Genomic DNA, 24649 nt, shown 5'->3' with positions numbered 1-24649 from the left:
TATTTATTATATTCTTTTTACCATATCTGTTTTTGTTACAAGTTACTCAGTTTACGAAAATGTAAATAAGCTTAAATAACCCTTAGCAACAATGTTTTTTAATGAACCTAAATTCAAACTACTAAAAAACAGAAATAGAACAAAATAAAATAGGCGGAGGCTCACAATTAGGGGTGTAAATGAGTTGAGCTGAGTCGTGCCAAACTTTAGCTTAAACGAGTCAAGCTTATGAAACATATTTTGAGCTTGGCTTGACTCATTAACTTAATACGAGCTAAATTCTAAGCTTGACTTGGCTTATTTATAAAAAAAATTAAAGGCTTGACTTGAGCTTGACTCATTTACAATTATAAAATATTTTTTTTCCAAACTTACATATGTCCAAATGTTGAGATTATAAATGCATCAAATTTTGTATTTCCCTGTCAGAAAAAAAACAATCATAGAACCCACTCAGTTCACATATTTTTTAAGATCGAATAATGAGTTTCGTAATTTCTTTTTAAATATTGATCCAGCTCAGGATATAGAGAATGTGAGGGAAGACTATTTTAAGAAAAGTATGTAATATAGACTAATCTTTAAAAAATTTCAGTGATAATAATTTTTAATATTAAAAAATAACAGTTACTATGACCTTTATTAAAATAATCAAACAAACACGACAAACAATTGAATCTCATCTCCTGCCACCATCATTCTCATCCTCAAATTGGAACAAAGAGGTTAACAATTAATATCCAGTGACAACACTACTCCAGGAAAACTTATCACTTACCCTTACCTCAAAGTCCATCAGTAGCTTCATATAAGCATTTTGATATAAAAAATAAGGTTACTGATTTAGTGACATAAAAATATATTATTTATTATAATAATATATCAGACTAGTTCACGGGCTTTCAAGCCAAGCCTCATTAAATTAGGCTTGAGCTTGTTTGCTAAATAAGCTTTTTTAAAGCTTGAACCCATTCTATTTATCAATTAAGTCAGGCCAAACCAAACTTAAAGCAAGTTAAACTGTGGGTCCTCGACAAGCCGCTGAACTAATTTACATCCAGTCACAATAGTATTAAGCTTCCGTAACCGTTGGCTTTCTATGCGTATCGCCCACAAGAATCTGATCAGGAAATATAAGTCATACCAAATAATTTGAATATATCAATATAAAAGTTTTCTTTTTCTTTAATCTCCACACGGTAATTTCAAAATGGATTAATATCCAATGAAACACAAAAAGAAGGCGAAAGCTATATGCATTGGTCTTATATAATGCCATTCCTCCTTTATATATATTGGTCTTATATAATGTCATTTCTCCTTTTATATATATATATATATATATGGGAAAAGTGTCTATACTTTTAAATTACACAACTTACATCCTTTCACTCTCACAAAGAGGTGGGACCCACAACTTTATTTTTTTTTGTCAACTCTCTCTCCTCCTTTATCTATCTCTTTCTCTCTCTTAAAATGACACAACTTTACATCCTTCAAAATTATACACACTTTTCCCTATATATATATGGGTTTACATATTTGCAGCTATTGTATGTGCAGTAATCAAATACTTATCAAATATATACTTGAAAGAACTAAATGCGAGAAATCATAACCATACTAAAGATGAAAACATTACATGTGGAGAATCATAACCATACACATGTCGTTGCTGTACGTAAAGCGATTGCAGAAATAATTTTACCACACACACACACATATATATATATATATATATATATATTGCCATTTCTCTCATAATTTCACTTTATTAAGCAAGTCAATATTATTAAATTATGATAACTCATCGACTCCGTCAAGATCAAGATACTTAGTTAATAAGTCGCTGGTTCAAGTGGGGAGTTAATGATTGAACCAATCAAATTAAATTTATATAAACTTATGTAATCAATATAATAATAACAAAACTATACTGAAAATATAGTGGTTAGCTAAGTGGTAAACCAATAAACATCAAGTGATTCGAGTCAAGATTGCAATTTTGTCAATATTTTGCATAAAGTTTTATAAACTCCTACCGGTTTAACTCGGTTGTTGGATGGATCAACCGGTTCATATCGGTTCAACTGCGCAATTGATCGAATTACTAGACCAGAGTTCGATTCCCAATTGAACCGATCGAACTGGCCAGTCTGATCAGGTTTAATAACATTGAAATTAGCTTCTGTATTACAATTTCTTTTCTTTTAAGAAACCAATGGCTTCATTGCTCTAATTGAGGTCAGCATTATGGAACGGGCAGCAACACTCCTGACTTCGTTGCTCTGATCAGGAGTAATGAGGACAACTTGGGTGGCGTAATTTGTAAGCTACCTAGATCAAGAGCATCTATAATCATCCCAAATCTAATAATGTAAAAAAAAATTAAAAAAAAAATGCTTTTGATCAAAGGAAATGAACATTCTACGTACTTCTGAGACCATGGATTTCTTTAGGGCTGTGGGGGCCAATAATAATAATAATAAACTTGCAACAAAATAAAATAACACAGCTCATAAATAAAAGGTTTGGTGCATAAAGGATAATAATATGTTAAGCATAATTCAGTTTAAATCAAAATGAAGGAACGCAACATAACAGCACAACACTATAAGATATCATACCAGAAAACACAGTAATTGAAATTCCCAAAACTGCATATTTTTGGTTCTAAAAGTATTTCTTGGCCTGGGAAAATATGTAAATCCTTCCTTCACTTTAGAATTCCCTACTTGATTCTCTCCATCCACCATAGCTCTCCCCCTCTGCATTCTGACCATAGCTATCCCCCTCTACATTGTAACCCTGGTCAGCAACTCTCTGCAACCAGAAGTTAATGGTGTGTTTTGATTAATGAGAACGGTAGGCATCAAAGCATGAAGAAAAATAAGAGAAAAATAGATTCTAGCACTACCTCAGGCGTAAAAGTGAGAGCCACCTTAATCTCCCCACAAAATTCTTGGTCCTTCACAACATTGTAAGCAGTCTCAAGAAGGGTACCCTCTTCTAACACTGCATCCAAAGGAATTCTGCATATAGAAATTGTAAAGAACCAATTCAACCCAAAAGGGTAAGTTAATAGTTGAGGTTACATTGATAGTTTATATATCTTAACACGTACCATGAGAGTCCACTAGGCTTGAAGGGTGGACAATGCACAGGCTCACCTACCTGTGCTAAGAAATTCCACAAGAGAAAGTGGGGAGCGGTGAGAATTGAACTCGGGACACGAGGCTCTGATACCATGTAAAGTGTTGGGTATGGCTCATACTTCGCATATTGATGATGACCCTAGTTGTCGGGGTCAGCAGAAAGGCAACTGGGGTCCCGCTCCCAGGTGAGCGGGCGGAGGTCCGGGGGACCGCGCCCCGAGGCCCGTAGAGGCTAGGTACTGTTTTGGGCCTATGCTTTATTGTAATTTTCTTAGCAGTTTGGGCTTGGGCCCATGAATAGCTGCTGTTAGGGTTTTGTAATCCTATTTATATTTGCCTTGTAAACCGAGAGACTTGTAACGAGTGGTGGCGAGGTGAATATAGTACAGACAAGCTGGACGTAGCCTAAATTGGGTGAACCAGGGTAAATCGTTGTGTCTATTCTCTCTCTCTTTTTCTTTTCTGTTTTCGATTTGTGTGTGGTCGATTTCCAACATAAAGAACCAATTCAACCCAAAAGCTTAAGCTAATGGTTGAGGCTACATTAATGATTTTATATATCTCAACAGAAATGAATGCATATTTTTTAAGCCAAAAGTGCATATTTTATCTTAATCCTTAATTGTTTATGACACATTAAGATAAATGACAAACGAAAAACCAGGTAATAGAAGACAAGTCACTGCAATTAACTGGGAAGAAAATTGCAACATTGTTTATCAGAAATTCAGAATTTATACTATTACTCTCTCTTGGGAATTCAAACCTGAGTAATAAAAAAATCCCACGTTGAGAAGGAATGAGCTATACGCATGGTACACATAATTAAAAGGATCTATAAATCCAATGCCTTAGGCTTTATTTGAGAGTTTGGAGGGGAAGGAAAGGAAAGGAATTCAAGGAAAGGGTATTAACAAGAAAGGTTTTGAAGGATTTTGTGAAAATTCCTAAACCCTTCCTCTCACTTTTATAAACTTCCAAACAAGGGAATGAATTAATAAAACCCTTCCATTCCTTTTCTTTCCCTCCTGAAACTAACTTGCAAACAAGTCCTTAAGGTTTTGAGTTGAGATATGGCATTGGACCTCCCGGGTTTGTCATTTAGGGGGAGATTGATGGGAATTCAGAATGAGTAATAAAAATGACTCATATTTGTGTGTCGTAGTCTTCCCTAATTGGACTCCTCTGGCTGCTGCACAACACTCTCCTCTCTTGAATTCCATCCTATCTCCATTGAAATTTAAAGGAAAAGCAAAATGTGAAAGTCTAGGGAAGAATTTAACTCACGTTGCCTCGCCAAGAGAATCATCTTTTCTAAACTTGCGTTTATCCATAATCCTTAGATTAAGTTCAGAAGCACTGTCAGAAATAGTGAAAAGAAAGCTCTCATTCCATTGTGGGTTGGATCCAGCATCTGGTATACAGTATTCACAATACAGTAATCAATCAAGCCACCAAGAGAGAAAATGGTAAAATATGCAAATATATAATTAAGTTGGCAAGAAATGCACCTTCTTGCACAGTGCTCTTGTGCTCCTGTGTTCGGTAAGTTAGAATCACATAAGGATCTATGCTAGCTACACATTAAGAACAAAATCGAGCCTTTATAGGATGATGTTGACAAATTATAATAGTTAAATTGGTGACTCAACTAGTAAAGAGTTGTTCCAGCTTAACCAGTAATCTTGACCTATGGAGAAACTTCCAAGATTGGTGACTCAACATTTTATGATTATAACCAGTTAATTGCAATGCCTTTGGGATATTAATACCCATTAATCAGATTAAAAAAAAAGTCAACTGAATTAATCTCTAAGTTTAATTTGCAAATAAGATTGACTCAATTAACAAAGCTTCATGAACAACAAAAATATCTAGATCAGACAGCTTAAGCTGAACTTTCTCTAATTTAATCTGCAAAAGAGAGTTAATTAACAGAGATTTAAAACAACAAATATCTAGATCAAACAATAAAGTGAGAGAATTTTGATGTATCAAAAAATTGAAAATCAAACTTTCTGATCCACAGTTTCATGCAGAGATTTCAATGAAAAAGAGGAAATTATTGACATTACAATATCTGATTTTGCAATCAGTTAAGCATAGTACATAGTAGTTACAGAGAAAATTATTGTCCTCAAGGCCTTTGGCGCTGACCAAAATAACTTCAAGCGTCCCACGAGGCATCGTTGGTTTTGGAATTGGAGTTTGGACACACACTTCACAAACTCTATATGGACAAGAATATTTGACTCAGGACACTTACTTCTCTGTAATAGTCTATGCTGTTTTTATAAAGTTGAAGTAAAAGGTCGTAGAAGTAACTGTACCAGAAAGTGCCTGTACCAGTACACACTACCAATTGGAGCTGGATTTGCCTGGATCCAACTTTTTATATTTTAATGTTGCCTAAGATACTCAGATTCTATGTTAAAAAAGAATTTTCCAAAAAACATAAAAAAAGACAATATACTAATACGTTGTTCAGGATTAAGACTTTAAATTCTGATTAAAACTTTAAATTCTTCCAAAAGGTGGTACCGAAGAAGAATCGAACTCGAACATATGCTATTATTTCATCTATTTTCATTTCATGTGTTAACTGAGCTACTACCATTTTGATCTAATGCGCTGTCTCTGTTTAGTGTCTTGTATATGATATTCGTTCCACGGAAGTTACGCTTACCTTCCCTAATTAATTCACACTTAATTCAGTAATTCACAAACGTCACATTTGATTAATCATCAATGCATCAACGTTTCAAAATTTACTTTGACGGGTTTCCCGATTAGCTAAGTGTGAAAAAAAAATTTATTAAACCAACAAAAAAAAATAAAAGTTATTAGAAATTAAGAATTATTATTTATGGTTATTGATGGATTAATGGTGAATTAATAGGACATTAATAAATTTTCCTTTTTCCATTTTGTTGAGCATGTATGTATTTCACCAAATGGTGAGTTAATGATGATGTTGGTAAACTAATAGTATATTGTTGGGGATGAAAGTGAGGCACGTGACCAACGTCTTTGAAAACGCTAGTTTCACGCTCTTCCTTTTTTTTTTTTTAGAAATACATCAGAAATTAAAAACAAAACACCAAATTAACCAGGTCTGGGAACTGTTATTCTCCTCTCATCAGTATGGATCAGGCTATTACATCCCAAAGGAGGGTTAAGAAAAATCTGCATATCCGTCGCATGAGCAAGCAATTTTCTGTTTTGCAAGCCAATTAGCTACTTGATTTTCTTCTCTCAGATCATGCTGAACTCTAACCACCCAAGGCCTACTAAGAAGCTTCCTAATCTTCTGGACTAAATGTAACAACGGATGCCCTTCTTCACAATTCTGAAAGAGTTGCAATGCATCTGTAGTGTCTCCTTCAAGATAAACATTTTTATAACCTTGCTCCCAAGCCAACTGGAGTCCCACATAAGCACCCCAAATTTCAGCTCTAAGAATATTTCCATACCCCAATGTTTTAGTGAAGCCTATCTGCCATGTTCCAACACTGTTACTTATAACTCCTCCACAAGATGAACTACCCCCATTACTAGCCCTTGAACCATCTATATTTAATTTGACACAACCATGTGGCGGAGGTTCCCACTTCATCATACGTTTTGGTTCCCTAATAGGTCTTTTGAGAAGGAAAGATGGAAACAAAAATTTTAAAATTGTAATTTGAATAATAAATTACAAAATTAATGTCGTTTTTAAATATTTCATTTAATTAATGCAACTGGTTGCACATTAATTTAGGTGTAACTTTATCACAAAACTTTCTTGAGTTGCCCATCCAAATTGATGCTTATGCATGAATTTGAATGCAACTCATGAGAGTTTGCCATGTGACACTAAGAGTAGACATGGTCCAATCGAAAAGAATCAAAGAAGTTTAAACCATTTTTTGTTCCGAAAATTGAACTATTTTATTTTATCTAAACTGATTTTATTTTTCTCAAACTGATTCATGGTTCAAAATCAATATATGATTTATATAAATGGTTCGGAACGAGTTATAATAGAATCGACAAATTATCTTTATTCAATAAAAAATTACCAAATAAACTAAGATTCACAATACCCTTAAATAGGTAATGAAAAAGAAAATAACACAAATTACGAAATTATCCATGTTAAAATATAAATAGAAAAAAATGAAAACGACTCCAAAAGTTCAAAAGCTCAATGCCTTAAGATTTTGAATTGTAACACAATGTCAGATTCACTTGGTGTCATTTGTCTTGTTTAGTCCATTGATGATATATTCCCCTAAGTACCATAGACTATTGAAGGATTCTAAAATCCTATTCATTGCAATTTTCTCTAGACCATACTATAACCCAATGTATGTAGTAAAACATGAAATAGAAAATGCTAGATGAAAATTTTGATTTTTGATCTTTTACTTGGACATGAACATTCTTTGGTACGTTTTGATATGTTTTATTATTGAATTTCTCACTTAAAAAATAAAGTAAATGAATTTCATGTTTATGCCGTTGGAGTAAAAGGACGAGAAATAGGATACCAAAAAAAGAAAGAAAAAAAGGACGAGAAATAGCATTCAGAAAGAAGAATTGTGTTTTCATTTTAAGGTTTTCGTTTAAACAATTTTTGAAATTATTTTCAAAATTATACAGAAAAAACTAAAAAGTAACTTTTTTCTATAGCCTTTTGATAAAAGCGTATGTTATTTTGTGTGTGACACGGTCACAAATTTTATTATTATGATTATTATTTTGAGTAAATACTATTTTTGGTCCTTAGCAAATTTCACGATCCTCGCTTTAGTTCCTAGCAAATAAAAAGACCCATCGTGATATCTAAGAAATTCAAAATGAATCCATTTTAGTCCTTTTGAGGGACTAACATGAGTCTTTTTTGAATTTGTGAGGGACCACGATTTCAACTAAATAGGTCCATTTTGAATTTCTTAGGGACCACGATGAGCCTTTTTATTTGTTAGGGACTAAAGCGGGCATCGTGAAATTTGCTGAGAACCAAAAAAGATATTTACTCTATTATTTTTGAAATGTGACTTAAAGCCTTTTGAATATGTCAATATAAAAGAATTATTTTTTCTTTATAAATAATCTCTGCACATGAGCAATGTCAAAATGGATTAATATTCAATGAAACACAGAGAGAAGGCCAAGGCTACATACATTGGTCTTATATAATGTCATTCCTCTCCTAATTTCACTTTATAAAGCAAGTACATGTTATTAAATTCCAGTTATTCATTGACTCAGTGAAGATAGTAAATCAATGAGTCACTGGTTGAACTCACGAGTCAACGATGGAACCGGTCAAACTAAATTTATATAAGTTTATATAATAAGTATAATAATAACAGAATTATAATGAAAATATAGTGTTTAGCTCAGTGGTAAACCCGTAAACATCAAGTGATTCAAGTCAAGCTTGCAACTCTGTCAATATTTTGCATAAAATTTAATAAACTCGTACCGATTTGAACCTGGTTTTTGGATGGATCAACCGGTTCGTATCAGTTCAACTGCACAACTGATCGAGTTATTCAACTGGAGTTCGATTCTTGATTGAACCGGTCAAACCGGCCGGTCTGATCTAGGTTTAATACAGCTTCCTTTCTTTTAAGAAACCAATGGCTTCATTGGACTTATTAAGGTCAGTATTATACATGGAATGGGCAGCAACAATGCATGTGATAAGGGTTGACTTCATAATGTTAGCTAATGCAGACAAAACACGTGTGATTAAATGCACCTAACAGCATGCCGAGAAGATTTTGGAGGAGTAAGGAGGACAACTTGGGTGGCGTAATGTGTAAGCTACCTAAATCAATAGTATTATAATTCTCCCTTAAACCCGACTAGCGAGTGTGGAGTGAAAGAAATTCTTTTACGCAACTTTTTCCTTGCATAATTATAAAGAGGCTTATGGGATGGAGAAAATCTTTTTACGCAATCTTACCTTTGCATAATTGCAAATAGGCTGTTTCCTATATTCGAACCCATAAGTATGAAGAAACAGTTTTATCAATGTTTCGTTTCGCCTCCTTTAAATCTAATAATGTAAAATAAAAAATAAAAAATTGCTTTTGATCTACATTGAAGGACAGAGCTAAAAACAAGTGATTGAATTATATAACAATTTTGTGTTGTTAGTTTGACTTTTGATGATCAATGTAAAATCTTAAAAATAATAAATTAACATTTAAGAAAAGAAAAACACAATTTCTCATAATACAACCAGTATTGTAGATGAAGGGTTAAGATTATTGGTCAAATAAACTGATATTTAAATATTTGAGTAGTCTTCTTTTTGAACAATGGAGGGTGTCGTGAAAAGCATATAATAATATTGTTTTTGTTGCATTTTCATTACAACACAACGTTGGATTTCAATCCTGTCCAGCGAGAGAAGGTCAAGAATGGCGGCAAAAACTTCCTCTGCTGCTAATGTGTCTGAAACTGTGTGTTCCTCGCCATCACTGAAAGTTTCAAAGGAAATGAACATTCGACGTATTTCTGAGACCATGAATTTCTTAAGAGCTGTGGGGGCCAACTTTATCGCTCCAGAGACTACCAATAAGCATGGCTTCTACAATGGCTTCCTTCGGAGTTTCATCAAAGTAGATCATATCCAACGGGGAAGAATAGCTTGCACTGTTGTAGCCAAAGCCCAAATCTGTGTAAACCCTTTTATTAGTTTAGTTTTGTCACGTTATGTTGTGTTATGTAACTTATGTTCTGTTTGGTAGCTGACAAAATTGATTAAGGGAATTCATGCCTATTGTAATGAATCAATTCAACTCAAAAACTTAAGCCGTTGGGTGAGACTATATTAATAGTTTTATATTTCTCTAACACTTATATTTTAATATATTATTATTGAAGTTGTTTTTATTATCAGGATGGAAAATTGTTTGTATTGATTAAGCATTATTTGGGGAGTATTGAAGTTTTTGGTTGGTTGAGACTTATTCAGTCAATTGAAAGGGTGTGTAATTTGGGGTTCTGTGAAAGTTTTCCTATTTTCTTTGTTAACAACTGAATTTGTTTTTCTGGGTTTGAATTTAAAAATTTGCCTAAAAAACGTCATGTGGTTGTATGTGGACTTTTGTTTTTCATTTTCTTTATTGGAATTGCAGAATGCCTTTGGAACACTGCATGGAGGGTTTATTGGGTCCTTGGTTGAGATTCTGTCTACTGCTTGTGCTAGAACTGTAGTTGCTGAGGACAAGGAACTTTTTCTTGGGGGAGTTAGTATTTCTTACCTCTCTGGTACTCCAATGAATGTGAGTTCTTTTGTATTCTGTTTTAATTCTTTCCATTTTTTGTCTATTGCAATACAATACTATTTTGCTTTTTCTTCAAATTAGCATGTGTTAAGACAAATTGCATGGAGTTCAACCCCGGCCCTTAGAATGGTTTGTTGTGCTGACTGAGGAAATGTTATACTTTATTTGATGGCTCCGATTCTCATCCCTATCTATTAGTCTTTAGAATGTGCCATTTTGATGTTCATATACCCTCTTCATGGCTTAAACCCTTTTATTAAATGGATTTTGCACTACATGTTTATGCAGGAAGAAGTGCTAGCTAATGCTTCCGTTGTGAAGACTGGAAGAAATTTGACTGTCGTAGCACTTGAGTTCAAACTGAAGAAAACTGGGAATTTGCTATATATTACTCATGCTACCTTCTATAACATGCCAGTTGCCAGTTTATGAACATTTAGCTTTATGGCCGACGTAATTCTGCAGTTCTATTCAGTGCTTGTCATAACAAAATTCTTCAATTTTTAATTTATGCCTATGTTTTGATTTATCATTATTAGTTCTACTACAATTCTTGATGTTCTGTTTGGCGGCTGAGAAAACTGGCAAGGGGAGGGAGTTTCATACTTATATTAAAGATGTTTTCTTGTTTTGATAAATGTGGTCCATCGAAATTTATGATAATTTGCAAGACAATTATCAGAAATTCCCAATGCTTCATTTTTTTTCCTGAATGTTGCTCTGGATGTCCTGTCCTGTATGGTCGCTCAGGAGTTGGGAAGAAGATACTTTTATTTTATATAATGTTTGGTCGATTAGTGGTTATATATAAAACCAATTACCAGTCTTTTATTTATTTATTTATGGATTTTATTAATGTTATGTTACATGACTTAAGTTTTGTTTCCAACACACACAATAAAAAAAGGGAGAGAGAAAATGGAATGACGAAAAAGAAAGAAAAACACGTGGACCTCACCTCTTTAATGTGTGTAAGAAAGTGAAGTTGTGTTATGTTACATGATAAACATAAAACTAGGGGTGAAACTGGGCCGGGCCGGCCTACAGGGGCCTACGATTTGACCTACATCAGGCTAGACCTGACCTAGTATATTTTGTATAATAAGGCGGACTTGGGCCTTAAAAAAGCCTTTTTAATAAAAAGGCCGTATGCCCACTTTTAAAAGGCCGGGCCTATAAGCCTGCAGGACGACCTATATTATACTATTTATTTTAAATAAAATAAAGAGTAAATACCATTTTTGGTCCCTAACAAAAAACACGGTCCCCACTTTAGACCCTTACAAAAATAAATTAGTCAGTTAGTCCCTAACAAATTCAAAGTGGACCCATTTAATTGAAATCGTGGTCCCTCACAAATTCAAAAAAGACTCATAATAGTCCCTCAAAAGGACTAAAATGGGTTCACTTTGAATTTGTTAGAGACTAACTGACTAATTTATTTTTGTAAGGGACTAAAGTGAGGACCGTGTTTTTTGTTAGGGACCAAAGAAGATATTTACTCTAAAATAAAATAGAGTAAGTATGCCTTGAAGGAAAAATAAAAGATATAAATTTAATCAATTACAATTATTTATAACTTAATTATATTCGATTATATTTTAATAGAAATCTTACTTTATTTCTTATATAGGAGGAACCAACTTCTCAACATGTTAGATTGTGTATATGAATATATTAAAAGATTTTTGGGAAAGGTTATACTTAGTACAAGCATCATGATGTGTTTGTTGGATTCACGTAGTTATTTTAATTTACATAGTATATGGATTTGTTTGTTGGATCTGATAAAATATATGTTATTTAGTTTGAGCATTTTGCTTTTGAAAATGGCTTAAATGCATATTATATGAGTTTTGTTATGATTCATGATTCTGATTGGACGTTGAAATTATGATTTTTGGTGTAGCAACAGAATTTGAGTACTTCGTAAAGTTGATTCATGGTTATGCTTGGAAGTTAAAAATTAACAGGCTAACAGACCAAGTCAGGCCATTTGTTTTTTTATAAACGGGACAAGTCAGGCTAACAATTAGACTCATACTAAGCTTGGGCTAGGCCAAATTGAAATTTTTTGGCGTAGGCTTGGGCTTTTCGAAACAAAGCTTGACCCAGCCCAGTCCACTTTCTCCCTTACATAAAACCCTTTATTTATTTGGTGAAGTAATCACCAGTGTTTACTTAAATAAAAGTACAGGCATGTATAAAAAAAATAAAAAATAAAAGGGATAGTCTTAAGCTTTTTTTAAAAATGGGTCCTTTAATAAGATATTGAACGTCTATAACAAAATGTTAAATATGGATTTTGTAGCGGTTATTTTAGAAGTTCTGAAAAAAAAGGGCGTGGGAGAGGAACCAATTTTTGGTGCTACATCTGTACATACATCCCTTCTTAAAGGGTAAAAAATTTAGATTTGAAGGAAAATAAAAATAAAAATGAAGATTTGATTTAAATGAGATAATAATTTTTTTTCATTTAGAAAAAGAGGAGCACCAAATTCGATGCTTGCGTACTAGGTAAGATTTATTTGTGGTAGAGGAAACAGAGAAGAAGGAGCAATTATTCAGCGATCTCGGCTCACGTGAGCCGGATAGAAAGAAAGGAAAGAAGAGAAGAGAGAGAAAAGAAAAAGGAAGAGAGAAAAAGAGACCATGGAATTATTTTTGGAGAAGAAGGTTGGAGAGATAGGAGAGAGAAGGCATGCATTTTCATTGTTATTACTAGTTACACTCGTTAAGTGGGAACTATTTTCAACTCTCTTTCTTTTTAAGTTTCTTTATTTTGTTTTCTTTTCCCAAATAATTAGTGGGTTTTTGCGAATTTAAGATTTTTCTAGCCTATCTTAAATTATTTTCTTCATGATTGATTGAGTTGAGTTGACTGTGCAAACATAAATAGTAGATAGGACAATCTGATTAGTATTTTTTTTTTTAAATTGTTCCGAGGATATTTCTCGTCCGAAAGCCAACTATGAAAATTAATGTTATTAAAATTGGTGTAATCATTGAGTCGGTTGAGGTACTGGAGTGAGTTACTGGTTCAATCAATGGATCACTGATTCAATCGTATAATCCGATGATTAAATGTAATTTTATAATTTATATTAAACAATTATAAACATACTCAAATATCTAAAAAAAAATGATAAAAATTTCAAATATTTTAATATAAAAAATAATAAATCACATATTATTATCTAATAAAGGATCAAACAAAAATATAACGATCGTGATCTAGGGCTTTAGGTTCACAAATTAATTTTTTTTGCATAGTACATAATTGAGATAATATAAGTGTTGTAGATACATAACTTATGTAAGTCAATAAGCAAAAAGATATTCAAATATGACCATTATGAATTTTTTTTTTAAAATAAAAATTTGAATTTTTTTTAGGACCGGGTCGGATCACCGATTTTCATGAAAATTGGTCGGATCGGACCGGTCGCATCGGTTCTGTTGCATGATCGGTCTTTTTCTTCAACCGAACTGATTATATAACCGGTTTATTGATTTTCAGGTCGACTCAGCCGGATTGGTCCGATTTTATTAAAAGTGATGAAATCTATAGCGTACATTAGATGATTGGAATATTAGTTCTGTGATTAAGAGTAATAGAGATAGAGAGTAAAAAATTGAATTATTCGCCCATAACTGTAAGAGTTGAGACTAAACAGTTATTATTTTATTATGTGTGAACTTCATTTTGTGAAAACGCTCTCAAACTAATTTTGGTTCTTGATCAAGATAGTCTACAGAATGCACTTATTGAAATGATAGAGACCACTAATAAAGCCTAACACACTTGATAAATAGTTGTATTTTTTAAATATGCTGTTAGAAATTCGATCTCTGGTCATATACATGAAAAATGCTATTGGTGAGAGGATATCTTTAAAAAACAAAAAAAATAAAATGATAGAGACAATTTTTTTTAAAAATAATTAGTCAAATAGAAATCCATTATATTATATCCACGACCAATACACTAATGGCATTTAAAAAAAAAAAACATCTACAATAATCTCAAATCTAATAATGTAAAAAAAAGAACACTCAGGTTGCTTTTGATCCATATTGAAGGACACGATCAAATATTTCAACACAAGTGCGTGGTTGAATTATATAACAATTGTGGGTTGTTAGATATTTGATGATCAATATATAATATTAAAGATTTTGTAATATTTACGAGTAGAATAACACAAAATTTCTTAAATATTTATTTACATTGTACATGAAGGGTTAAGAAAATTGGTCAGCTAAACAAATATTAAAAATTTGAGTCGTCTACGTCTCTACTTTACTCTTTGAATAATGACTCCACCTAATGGCGCACTAGTAAGGAGCAGCTATAAACTATAAAGTGGTGTGTCATGATAAAGCATGGAATGATTATTTGTTTTGTTGCACTTCTTTCTATTTATTCATAACAAGGTTGGATTGCAAATTTGCAATCGTGTAAGAGAGAGTCTCTCTCAAAAATGGCTTCGAAAACTTCCTCTGCTGCTGAGCCTGAAACTGTGTGTTCCTCGCCATCACTGAAAATTTCGAAGGAGATTAACTTTCGACGTGCTTCTGAGACCTTGGATTTCTTTAGAGTTATGGGGGCCAACATTATAGATCCAGAGAATACTAATACGCATGGCTTCTACAATGGCTTCCTTCGGAGTTTCATCAAAGTAGATCATATACAGCGGGGACGATTAGCTTGCACTGTTGTCGCCAAAGCCCCTATCTGTGTAACCCTCTTTTATTCTCTTGCTTGCTTGCTTATTCCTCTTGTTTTTTTTTTTTTTTTGTCATGTTAATGATGTTATGTTGGGCTTTTTCACCCTTTTACCTCTTATTAATTACTTAATAATCATTTTGCCCTTGATTCGAAACTATTTATCAATCTGCCCCTCTTTAGTCGACTACCTTGCATTTTTAATCGACTAAATGGCCAAAACAGACAAAAAATGGCTGCTGGGAGATTTAGTCGACTAAATCTCCCTATTTAGTTGACTAAATTTTCATATTTTACAAAAAAAAAAAAAATAAGTCAGCATGATTTTAATCGATTAAGTAGAGAGATTTAGTCGATTAAATCTCCCAACAACCGTTTAGTCGATTAAAAATGCAAGGTAGTCGATTAAAGAGGGACAGATTGGTAGATAGTTTCGAATAAGGGGCAAAATGGTTATTAATTAATTAATAAGGGGCAAAAGGGTGAAAAACCCTGTTATGTTGTGTTATGGTTATGTGTCTCCTTGTTCTGTTTGGTAGCAGACAAAATTGATCAAGAGAATTCATGCCTATGTTTTAATATATTATTATTGAAGTTGTTTTTACTTTTTATTATCTAGATCGAAAAGTGTTTATATATTTGATTAAGCATAATTTGGGGATATTGAAGCTTTTGGTTAGTTGTGACTTACTCAGTCAATTGAAAAAGGCTGCAATTTGGGTTCTGTTATAGTTTTCCCATTTTCTTTTTCTGCAACTGAATTTATTTTTCTGGATGTTAGAAATTTGTCAAAAAATGGTAATGTTTTGAGGATAATATCTATAAAAACATACTATGGAATAGATTATTCTAGTAGTGAGGGATTTGAGTAACCTGTGTAAGGTTATAGGACCTATTGTATAAAAAAAACACCAATAAAAAATATGGCATTAACGTTTCTTGTATCATAAAATCATCTCTTATAATCCCAAACGAAGGTTTAAGATTAAAAATAATGGTTTTATAAAAGTTATGTTATAGAAAAAGTGATTGTGTAATGTTATACAGATTTGTTTTGCGTGCTGTAGTTTTTTTTTTCTTCAAAAAGTGTGAGCCCCACAAAATATTGTGTGTGTAGAAAACTTTGTTGTGTCATGATAAATGACAAATACAAACCCCTAAAAATAAAGGGAATTTTAGTAAAACTTGTGATGCAAAAGGAAAATAAAATTTCTAAATATCTTTTATTTTTAATCCTAAACTCCAAAATAATGTTGTTTAGGGTTGTAGGAGATAATTTTATCTCCCTCCTATGACTTTCCAATATATATACGTCCTTTTGAGATTTACGAGAATTAATGAAAGGTGTTTTAGTAAAATTTATATAACAAAGAAATAAATAAAATTATTAAAATATCCTTCATTAATTCTTTTAATCCTCAAAATGACATAATTTTGGGATTGTAGGAGATAAATTTTATCTCTTGTGATTGAAGAAATAATATATATATATATATATTCAATTATTAAAGAAAGGGAAAAAGATAAATCATTTCCAGCAACTCAAAACTATGTTGTTTAGGGAGAATCAAGAGAATTAATGAAGGATATTTTAATAATTTTATTTGTTTCTTTATTATATAAATTTTATCAAAATATCATTTATTAATTACCTCAAAATAATATAATTTTGGAATTGCTGAAATAACTTTATTTTCAATTAAAATACAAACAATAAACCCCTAAAGAAAATATAGCTAGCTAATTGTTTCACTAACTTGCTGCTTAAGTTAGACTTGACTGAATTGACAAAATGCTGACATGAATCATATTAATTTAGCCAGACACGACACAATAGGGGAATAATTTCTTTTTCCTTCAACATTAAAAAAGAAACTATCTGTAATAAAAGAAGTGGCCGCTGTGGGAGTAAAATATTGGTGGTAGAAAACTGGACAGTGGTAACACTGTCATATTATATAATTTAAATCATATTTTGATTAATTTTCGTAAAGATGAAAAGCTTAGTAAACATCTACTTAAGCTGTATAAAATATATAATAAGAATACTCAAGTTAAACTTTGCAATGTATTTCACCTCAGTTCTCATTTCTTTTCTTCCCTTCTCTCTCTTCTCCGCTTTTTTTTTTTTAAATATTTTAATCAATTCATCTCTTTATTATTAATTTGATTCAGGACGAGTTTAGGATTAAGGTTTTAAACACTTCCCAAATATGGTATTGAAGAAGATTGAACATGTACTCTACCTTCACCTGCTCAAATCTCGTGCGTCAACTTTTCCGCTCTCTTTTGGGGTCTCTTGTGGACTTTTCTTAAACCTAACCTTAGTGATGAGATTTTCTTAACAAAAAATAAAAACTTACATAAACTTATGATTATATATTCTATAACATGATGTAAATACATTATAATTTTTTATCATTCTAGTTTTGATAAATTTAGTATTTAATTCCAAGTCTTGAGAGTTGAGACGGAGGAATCAAGTATCCAACAAGTCAACAATGGCCACCAAGTATCCATCACTGAAAATTTCGAAGGAATTGCACCCTCAACATGCTTCTGAGACTTTGTTGTTCGTTAGTAGTGTTGTTGGGGCTGGCATCCCTGTTCCTGACAAGTGCAACACGCATGGCTTCTACTCTCTCTTCCTTAGGAGTTTCATTAAGGTCCATCATATCCAAAGGGAACGAATCTCTTGCACTTTTGTTGCCAAACCAACTATCTGTGTAACCCCTTTTTGTTCTCTTGCTTTGCTTACTTCTTCCTTTTTGTTTTGTTATGTCATCTTATTGTTCTTGATGTTCTGTTTTCTAGCTGAGGAAATTGGGTAAGGGATGTCATGCCTATGTTTTAACAAGTTTTGTTAATAGAAAGAAATCCCCACTATCGCTTGATTCATACTTATATTTAAAATGTTTTGTTCAATGTGGTCCATGGAAATTTCTCATAATTTGCAATATGAGAAATCACTAATGAATTCCTAGATAATTATTAGGAATCTTTGCTGTTGTTTATATATTGATTAACCATTATTTGGGAAGTTTGAGAATTTTTGGTTGGTTCAAACTTATTCAGTCAATTGAAAAGCTGCAATTTTGGTTTCATTATTAAAGTTTTCCCAATTTCTTCGTTAGGAACTGAATCTACTTTTCTTGGTTCAAAAGTAAAATTCTGTTTAAAAAACTGTCATGTGATTGTACAATGTACATTGAATTTTTTTCATTTTCTTTATTGGAATATCAGAATGGCTTTGGAACACTGCATGGTGGGGCTGTTGGGTCCTTTGTTGAGGTCCTTTCTACTGCTTGTGCTAGAACGGTAGTTGCTGAGGACAAGGAGCTTTTTCTTGGGGAAATTAGCATTTCTTACCTCTCTGCCACTCCAATAAATGTGAGTTCTTTTGTATTCTGTTTTGATTCTGTCTATTGTTGACTACTGCAGTACCAGGCTAAAAGCATTTTGTAGAATGGGAGCCCTAGCACATAATTAATAGTTATAGTTTCATAGTCACTCAATAAATGAATTTTACACTATGTGTTTGTGCAGGAAGAAGTGCTAGCTAATGCCTCTGTGGTGAAGACTGGAAGAAATTTAACTGTAGTTGCACTTGAGTTTAAACTGAAGAAAACTGGAAATTTTCTCTATATTACTCATGCTACCTTTTATAACATGCCTGTTGCCAGTTTATGAACATTTAGCTTTCTGGTGGATGTTGTTCTGCAGTTCCATTTAAAGTTTGTAATAACAAAATTCTTCCAATTAATTAGACCTGTTAATATCATAATAGATGTAAGATGCTCTAATGGAAGGTCTACCCGTAGGAATATATCTCCACAACAATAAAAGAGAGGTTATGAGACTTATGGCAACAGTTGTGACTTTTGTGAGTGTTTGGCTGTAATTTTTTCTCAAATTTAGGGGCTAGTCCCTTGGCAAGAGAGTGCTCTTGTATTCTTTGCTTATTTAACAAAAAAAATCTTCATTTCTGTTATTTTATTTATTTATTTTTGGAAGATTGAACGCACGCTCTCAAATACGGTACCGGAGAAGATTGAACGCATGCTCTCACCCCCACCTACTTAGTTCCCTGGTGTCAACTGAACTACCATCATTTGGTTGTTATCCTTTTTATTCCAACAGTCAATTATTGAATTCCTAGACCAGAACCATATTAGTGTGTTAATTATGCCCATTGTTATATCCATTATGTTGATAATTTCTTATGCAACTAATGTGATATTGTTGAAATTGTGTTGAACAGAAAAAAGATTTAATATAAAGGTTTTGTATGTTTAGATGTTAAAATTAGGTAGAATTCGACCTATCTCATATTAGAGGCTGCTTTGAAACATCAAAAAATATATGTTGAGCTTGAGTTGCAGGATAAGAAATATGCTGCTAAATAAAATAAAAGGAGTGTGCCTATATATATGAAGATTGGGACTATGCTCACTAAATTTGATCATTTTTGTTAAGATATGTTACGAAGCTATGTATATATATTCGGAATTGGGAAGAGGATTCACCAAATGTGTGAATCTAGGGATGTAAATATGAGTGTCATGACTGAGAGGATGAGAAATAAATGTGATTGATACCAAAAAATAAATAAAAATATGATCATAGGTATAAAAAGAGATACGTAACTTATTTAATTTTGATCGATTAATCGGATAATTTCATTTCGTAGCTAAATGTATAAAAAAGTTGGAATGTTGTTTCAAGTCACTTTTTGAGGAATTGAATGACCGTGAGGGGAGATCTCAACGTGATTCCCATCGAGCACATTTGATGATAATGATAATCACGGTAGTTGTGATCAATTTGTATAATCAACTGGGTGCAAGTCAAATGCTAAGAAGTTTTTGAGACCTTGGCAGAAGCTAAATTCAAGTCAATTTCTGATTTTTGCAAACTCGATCCTTGTAGTAGTAGTTTTAACACCTAAAATGATGGAGGGCACGAATAACCATTGATTTACGTGGAAATGAGTTTGTTCCCGTTAATAGTTTTTCTTCTTAAATTAGAGATTAAAGTTCAAATTCTGACAAGGACAAAAATGATGTTAGGATTGTCACATGGGTCAAATAATGCTTCAACCAGATTAAACCGACTATATAGAAAAGAGAAAAGTGTTAACTTATATCATTTTACTCTCATATAGGAGTGTGATTCACATATTTATTTATTTATTTTTGTCCATTATCTCTCCCTCATGATTCATCTCTATCTCTCATTTAAAATAACACAACTTTACATCCTTTAAAATGATACACATTTTTTTCATAAAAAAAAAATTGGTATAATCACTTATCTGCACACAGGATTGGCTAAAAGGAAACATCCTTCTTAGTAACTTTGAACGAAGAGTTTGAGGAGCTTAAGAAATTTGATAAAGGTAATATAATGAGATTAATTGAGGAGTTTGAGGGACACCGTTCACACCAAATTTGCATTTCTTGATTGCTTTTGTCAAGCATCTTTGTTCCTCTTTTCTTCTTTAAGTGGCTATTGCAAGTTGAAAATTATGTATTGATCTCATAAACAAAAAGTATTCAAGAGTGAGAGAATGATCTGAGAGACTCGAACGAAAAAGATGAGACTTGGATCTCCCAACAAAGAAGAAATTATGGTCAAATTCAGGGGAAACGAAAACACATCGAATTAAAAGTTATGCATTTTGATGAAATGCAACTAATTGAATAAAGAATGGATCACAGAAACAGAAGAAAAAAAGGGCAATTTTTCTATTAAATTCTTAGCTGGCATTTACAAATAATATACATGAGAAATTTAAAAGATGGAGAGATAATATAGATTATGGTGGATTTGACTTTGGTAACACAAATATTTTTTACTTTACATAATTATTAATAAAAATAGAAAAAAATAGAAAATAGAAAATAAACCAAACCCACTTAAAATTTCTTTGAAAAAGAAAATGGTCGATCCATGATTTGCACATACAGCAAATAGTGTTAAACTCACTTTCTAAAGATGGAGGGACTAAAAATTTAAGTTGTCCTTACTGATTGTGGTTTATATAGTTCGGTTAAATTCGCCATTTAAAAATATTCATAAGCTTGATTTAACCCTTTTGATCGTCTGATCGGTCCACTAAAATTGTAATTAAAATACTCTCTTTGAAAATGTTAGCTATGCTTATATCTATAGTTTTTTTTTTACTCTGATTCCATAGTCTCGTCAATCCAAATTAACATAAGTGCAAGTTACATTGAATATGATTTAACTCTGGTGAATTATGAATTGATATTATAACTCCAATTATTGATAACAAATAATAATTAACAGATGCAGGAATAATTTTTTTTTACTAGGAATGGATTTTTCATGATCTTTGTAGATTTTGCATACAATATTACACGCATAAAATTAAATGAAGGTTCATATTTCCTAACAATATTTGCATGATTTTATTTTATAAATAACAGTTTCAATGATTTTAAAGATGTCTCTCTTAGCCCCTCAGATTTGTCTAGTAGTAAGAGATTTATGTAGTTTGTATTAATTTATGTGTTCAATTCTCATTATTCTATAAAAAAAATGTCCTAACAAGCTTATATATAGCCACTTAAGAATTAAACACACAGTATTAATTTTAATTGCTACGCTTAGCATTTTTATCCCAAACTCAGGATTCTGAACCTACTCAATTTTATAAGAATTATCATATTTTTATTTTATTTTTCGGAGTATCTTTCCGGTACGCGCTTTTCATAGCCAGTATCAGTTTCTGGCACCAGTTCTCATTATTTTAACTTGAAACTTGTTTTACTAGTCCTATTTAATATTCTAGGAATTATCATGTACTTATTATAATTTTCCGGGATACTTTTTTGGTACGCATTTATACCGAGTAGCAGAACCGGTATCTGCGCTTTTCGTTCGAAAAGCGACTTTCAGCATTATTAACCACTTTCTATATTTATTTAAGCCTCATAATAATTATTATGGTCAATTATTGAATTATTTCTTAATTCTCGTATTTAATTAATTAATTTCCTTAATTAACAGTGCGGGTTCTTACAACCTCCATGCCTCTAATCTTCTCAGATTGCCTCAACACAGAATTGAAGTCCCCAAGAATTATCCATGGAGAATTCACATATTCAGATAGATTCTCCAATTCCTCCTGAAGGATCACTCTCTCACATCTCCTCGGGCTCCCATACACAAAAGTGACTAACTCCACTCTACTATCTTCTAAATAATGGACTCTAGTATGGACATACTGATGATGGGATTGAATAATCTCCACCTCAACATCTCTATCATCCCACAACACCCAGATACCTCCAGAAAACCCAACAGCCTCCTGCTTGAAGGATTTAGAAAATCCAAGCTTCCTACTAATAGTTTCTCCCTTGTCACCATGAACTCTGGTTTCCAGCAAAGCCATAACTTTTATTTTAAATCTATATTTGATATCTCTAATCAGAGCAGGGAATTCTTTTTCCCCTACTCCTCTACAGTTCCATGAACAAATATTATTATTCATAAACATAACTAAGTAAAAACAGATAACTTCAATCACCAAGGATTGAATCATCAAGAATTATTAAGGATTTTAGCCCCTCCCAGGCCTGGACTGACCTATTCGATCTCCATAGCATTCTGAGTAAGAGTCCCAGTTTTCAGATTATTCATAGCTTCCTCCCCTTTTAATCTCCCACTAACTAGAAAGTTTCGATCCTGAGATGGTTGAAGAACTCCTCCTTCAGCAGCTTTGCTTCTATTATTCAACTTCTGAGCTCCCAAACTCAAAGAATTGGGATATTGATTCTATGAGGATTGGACTCTACTCACAACCCCTTTTGTATTAGGCTTTCCTTTCTGTATCCCACTGGAACTCACTGCTACTCCTTTAGATGGACCTGTTCTTATTCCTCATTTTTTTCTGTTTCTCAGGGCCTGAATTCTGAGTATTAGGGGTAGGTCCCCTAGTTTTCCTCTCATTTAACCCACCTCCATCCTTCTTATTCATTACCCCATTTTCCTTGTCAACAGATTCAGTAGCTTCCTCAAGCGCTACTTCCCCCATAGGACTATCAGAGTTCATCAACTCAACAACAACATCATTATCTGTAACATTGATCTGCTGATCTTCATGCTTCATTTGGTTAGCATTGCTAGCAGCATGCTTAACTGGGGATGCTTCCAATTTACGCCCTCTTCCTGTTTTTTGAACTACCATCCAGGTTCCAAATGCATCCTCACTCTTCTGTTGTTCTTCCACTATCTCTTTTCCCTTAACCTCCTGAGCCTCTTTATTAGCACCTCAATCACCAGAGCACTGCTTATGCTTTTCAGAAGTAGGACAAAAGTCCTTTCTGTGGCCGTACAAGCCACAAGCAAAGCAGATCATATGCAGTCCCTCATAGCCCACATGCAAGGTTCTCCCACCAATTTTGAATTTCGACAGGAAGCTCTTCCTAAGGTCCACTTCCACACATATATGAGCAAATGTGGCTCTCTCTGTAATGTCCCCATAACCAAATTCATTCCTCCTCAGCGAATTCTTATCAATCTTCAGAGTTCTTCCAAAGATACTACCAATTTTCCAAAGGTTCTGGGTAGTGTAGAACTCCAGGGGCAAGCCAGGAATTCTGATCCAGACAGCTAACCTCTTTACCTTCTCATCATAAGGGTCAAAAAATGGCCTCCATCTCTGCACTGTCAAGTAGTGGTCTGCAACTATCCATAGTCCTTCATGGAGCACATGGTTATAATCATTGTCTTCCTGAAATCTGATAACAAGGTAGCCATTATCCATGTCGATAACTTCATAAACACCCACTAGGTTTCACATTCTCACCAATCTAGTCATTAGAAATCTAGCACCCAACCTCCTTCCCAGAAGTTTAATGATAAGTGCTTTCCTCCATTGCTTACAGCCCTCCTTATGCTGGCTTTTCGAGAACTTGTAGGTAGGGCATAACGGATCATCCACTACCTCTTCTGAATCTTCCTCAATCATATCCTCTTCTTATTCTTCTCTTCTTAGCTTAGCCATCCAGTCTTCATCTTCGCTCTCGAACATTTCTTCCGCTCCATTAAGCCACAACAATTTGTCCTTGTAAGACACAACCCTTCGACCCTGACCACTTCTTTTCCCTGATGAACCACCAGACAGATGATCAGGACCACTATTCTTCACCTTCCCATGGTTTTGCAAATCGCAATCTACAGCTTCTTTCCCCCTGCACTCGATGCCGGAGTGATTGGATCTTCTCCATGCATGTGCTCATCAATCAAATCATCCTGAACTACCAACCCTTTAGGCTTCTTGATGCTCCGATTCAGGTTATCCTCTTCCTCAGTCGACGCCGATCTTGTCTCTCCCATAACCAACGGAAAATTTCAGAGAAAAAATCTTAGGCGCGTGAGATTCACTCGCTCTCAGTTCTTATATACATTATGTTTATAGTTGTATCTTTTGAATGATTGATCAT

At 33.1% G+C, this 24649-nt stretch overlaps 3 protein-coding genes across 6 annotated transcripts; 2 read left to right on the top strand and 1 right to left on the bottom strand.

The window, feature by feature from the left end:
- Positions 1-2567: 2567 nt before the first annotated feature.
- LOC133286748 (16 kDa phloem protein 2-like) lies at positions 2568-5419 on the bottom strand. Of its 4 annotated transcripts, none has more exons than XM_061484197.1 (5): positions 5276-5419; positions 4667-4732; positions 4443-4569; positions 2915-3032; positions 2568-2823 (listed from the first exon to the last, which is right to left on the bottom strand). In XM_061484197.1, the coding sequence occupies exons 1-5, from the start codon at positions 5340-5342 to the stop codon at positions 2722-2724; spliced, it is 480 nt and encodes a 159-aa protein (XP_061340181.1). In that variant the 5' UTR covers positions 5343-5419; the 3' UTR covers positions 2568-2721. The 4 variants fall into 4 exon arrangements, with proteins under 4 accessions (XP_061340181.1, XP_061340183.1, XP_061340184.1 ...); XM_061484199.1 differs by having other exon boundaries at positions 2568-2793; XM_061484200.1 differs by having other exon boundaries at positions 2568-2775.
- Positions 5420-9577: 4158 nt separating this feature from the next.
- Positions 9578-10879, top strand: LOC133286700 (uncharacterized). Its single transcript, XM_061484149.1, has 3 exons — positions 9578-9838; positions 10298-10444; positions 10736-10879. Exons 1-3 carry the CDS (start codon positions 9578-9580, stop codon positions 10877-10879), a joined length of 552 nt encoding a protein of 183 aa, XP_061340133.1.
- A 3941-nt stretch (positions 10880-14820) lies between these two features.
- LOC133286749 (uncharacterized) lies at positions 14821-19153 on the top strand. The gene is made up of 3 exons (XM_061484201.1): positions 14821-15189; positions 18420-18566; positions 18723-19153. Exons 1-3 carry the CDS (start codon positions 14932-14934, stop codon positions 18864-18866), a joined length of 549 nt encoding a protein of 182 aa, XP_061340185.1. The 5' UTR covers positions 14821-14931; the 3' UTR covers positions 18867-19153.
- The last annotated feature ends 5496 nt before the right edge of the window (positions 19154-24649 follow it).

This window comes from Gastrolobium bilobum, unplaced genomic scaffold, assembly GCF_033153095.1.
Source record: "Gastrolobium bilobum isolate Gb01-03AN ecotype WA unplaced genomic scaffold, APGP_CSIRO_Gbil_v1 utg16848, whole genome shotgun sequence".
NCBI classification, from domain to species: domain Eukaryota; kingdom Viridiplantae; phylum Streptophyta; class Magnoliopsida; order Fabales; family Fabaceae; genus Gastrolobium; species Gastrolobium bilobum.
This window is presented reverse-complemented; position numbering and strand designations above follow the sequence as displayed.

Excerpts from the sequence above, each read along its gene's own strand:
- LOC133286749 (XM_061484201.1), top strand. The coding sequence starts at position 14,932 with ATGGCTTCGAAAACTTCCTCTGCTGCTGAGCCTGAAACTGTGTGTTCC. Across the intron at positions 15,190-18,419 it reads TCGCCAAAGCCCCTATCTGT|AATGGCTTTGGAACACTGCA; the intron begins GTAACCCTCTTT and ends TTGGAATATCAG. Across the intron at positions 18,567-18,722 it reads TCTCTGCCACTCCAATAAAT|GAAGAAGTGCTAGCTAATGC; the intron begins GTGAGTTCTTTT and ends GTGTTTGTGCAG.
- LOC133286748 (XM_061484197.1), bottom strand. The coding sequence starts at position 5,342 with ATGCCTCGTGGGACGCTTGAAGTTATTTTGGTCAGCGCCAAAGGCCTT. Across the intron at positions 4,733-5,275 it reads TGAGGACAATAATTTTCTCT|CTAGCATAGATCCTTATGTG; the intron begins GTAACTACTATG and ends CTTAATGTGTAG. Across the intron at positions 2,824-2,914 it reads TCACTTTTACGCCTGAGGTA|AGAGTTGCTGACCAGGGTTA; the intron begins GTGCTAGAATCT and ends TTCTGGTTGCAG.
- LOC133286700 (XM_061484149.1), top strand. The coding sequence starts at position 9,578 with ATGGCGGCAAAAACTTCCTCTGCTGCTAATGTGTCTGAAACTGTGTGT. Across the intron at positions 9,839-10,297 it reads TAGCCAAAGCCCAAATCTGT|AATGCCTTTGGAACACTGCA; the intron begins GTAAACCCTTTT and ends TTGGAATTGCAG. Across the intron at positions 10,445-10,735 it reads TCTCTGGTACTCCAATGAAT|GAAGAAGTGCTAGCTAATGC; the intron begins GTGAGTTCTTTT and ends ATGTTTATGCAG.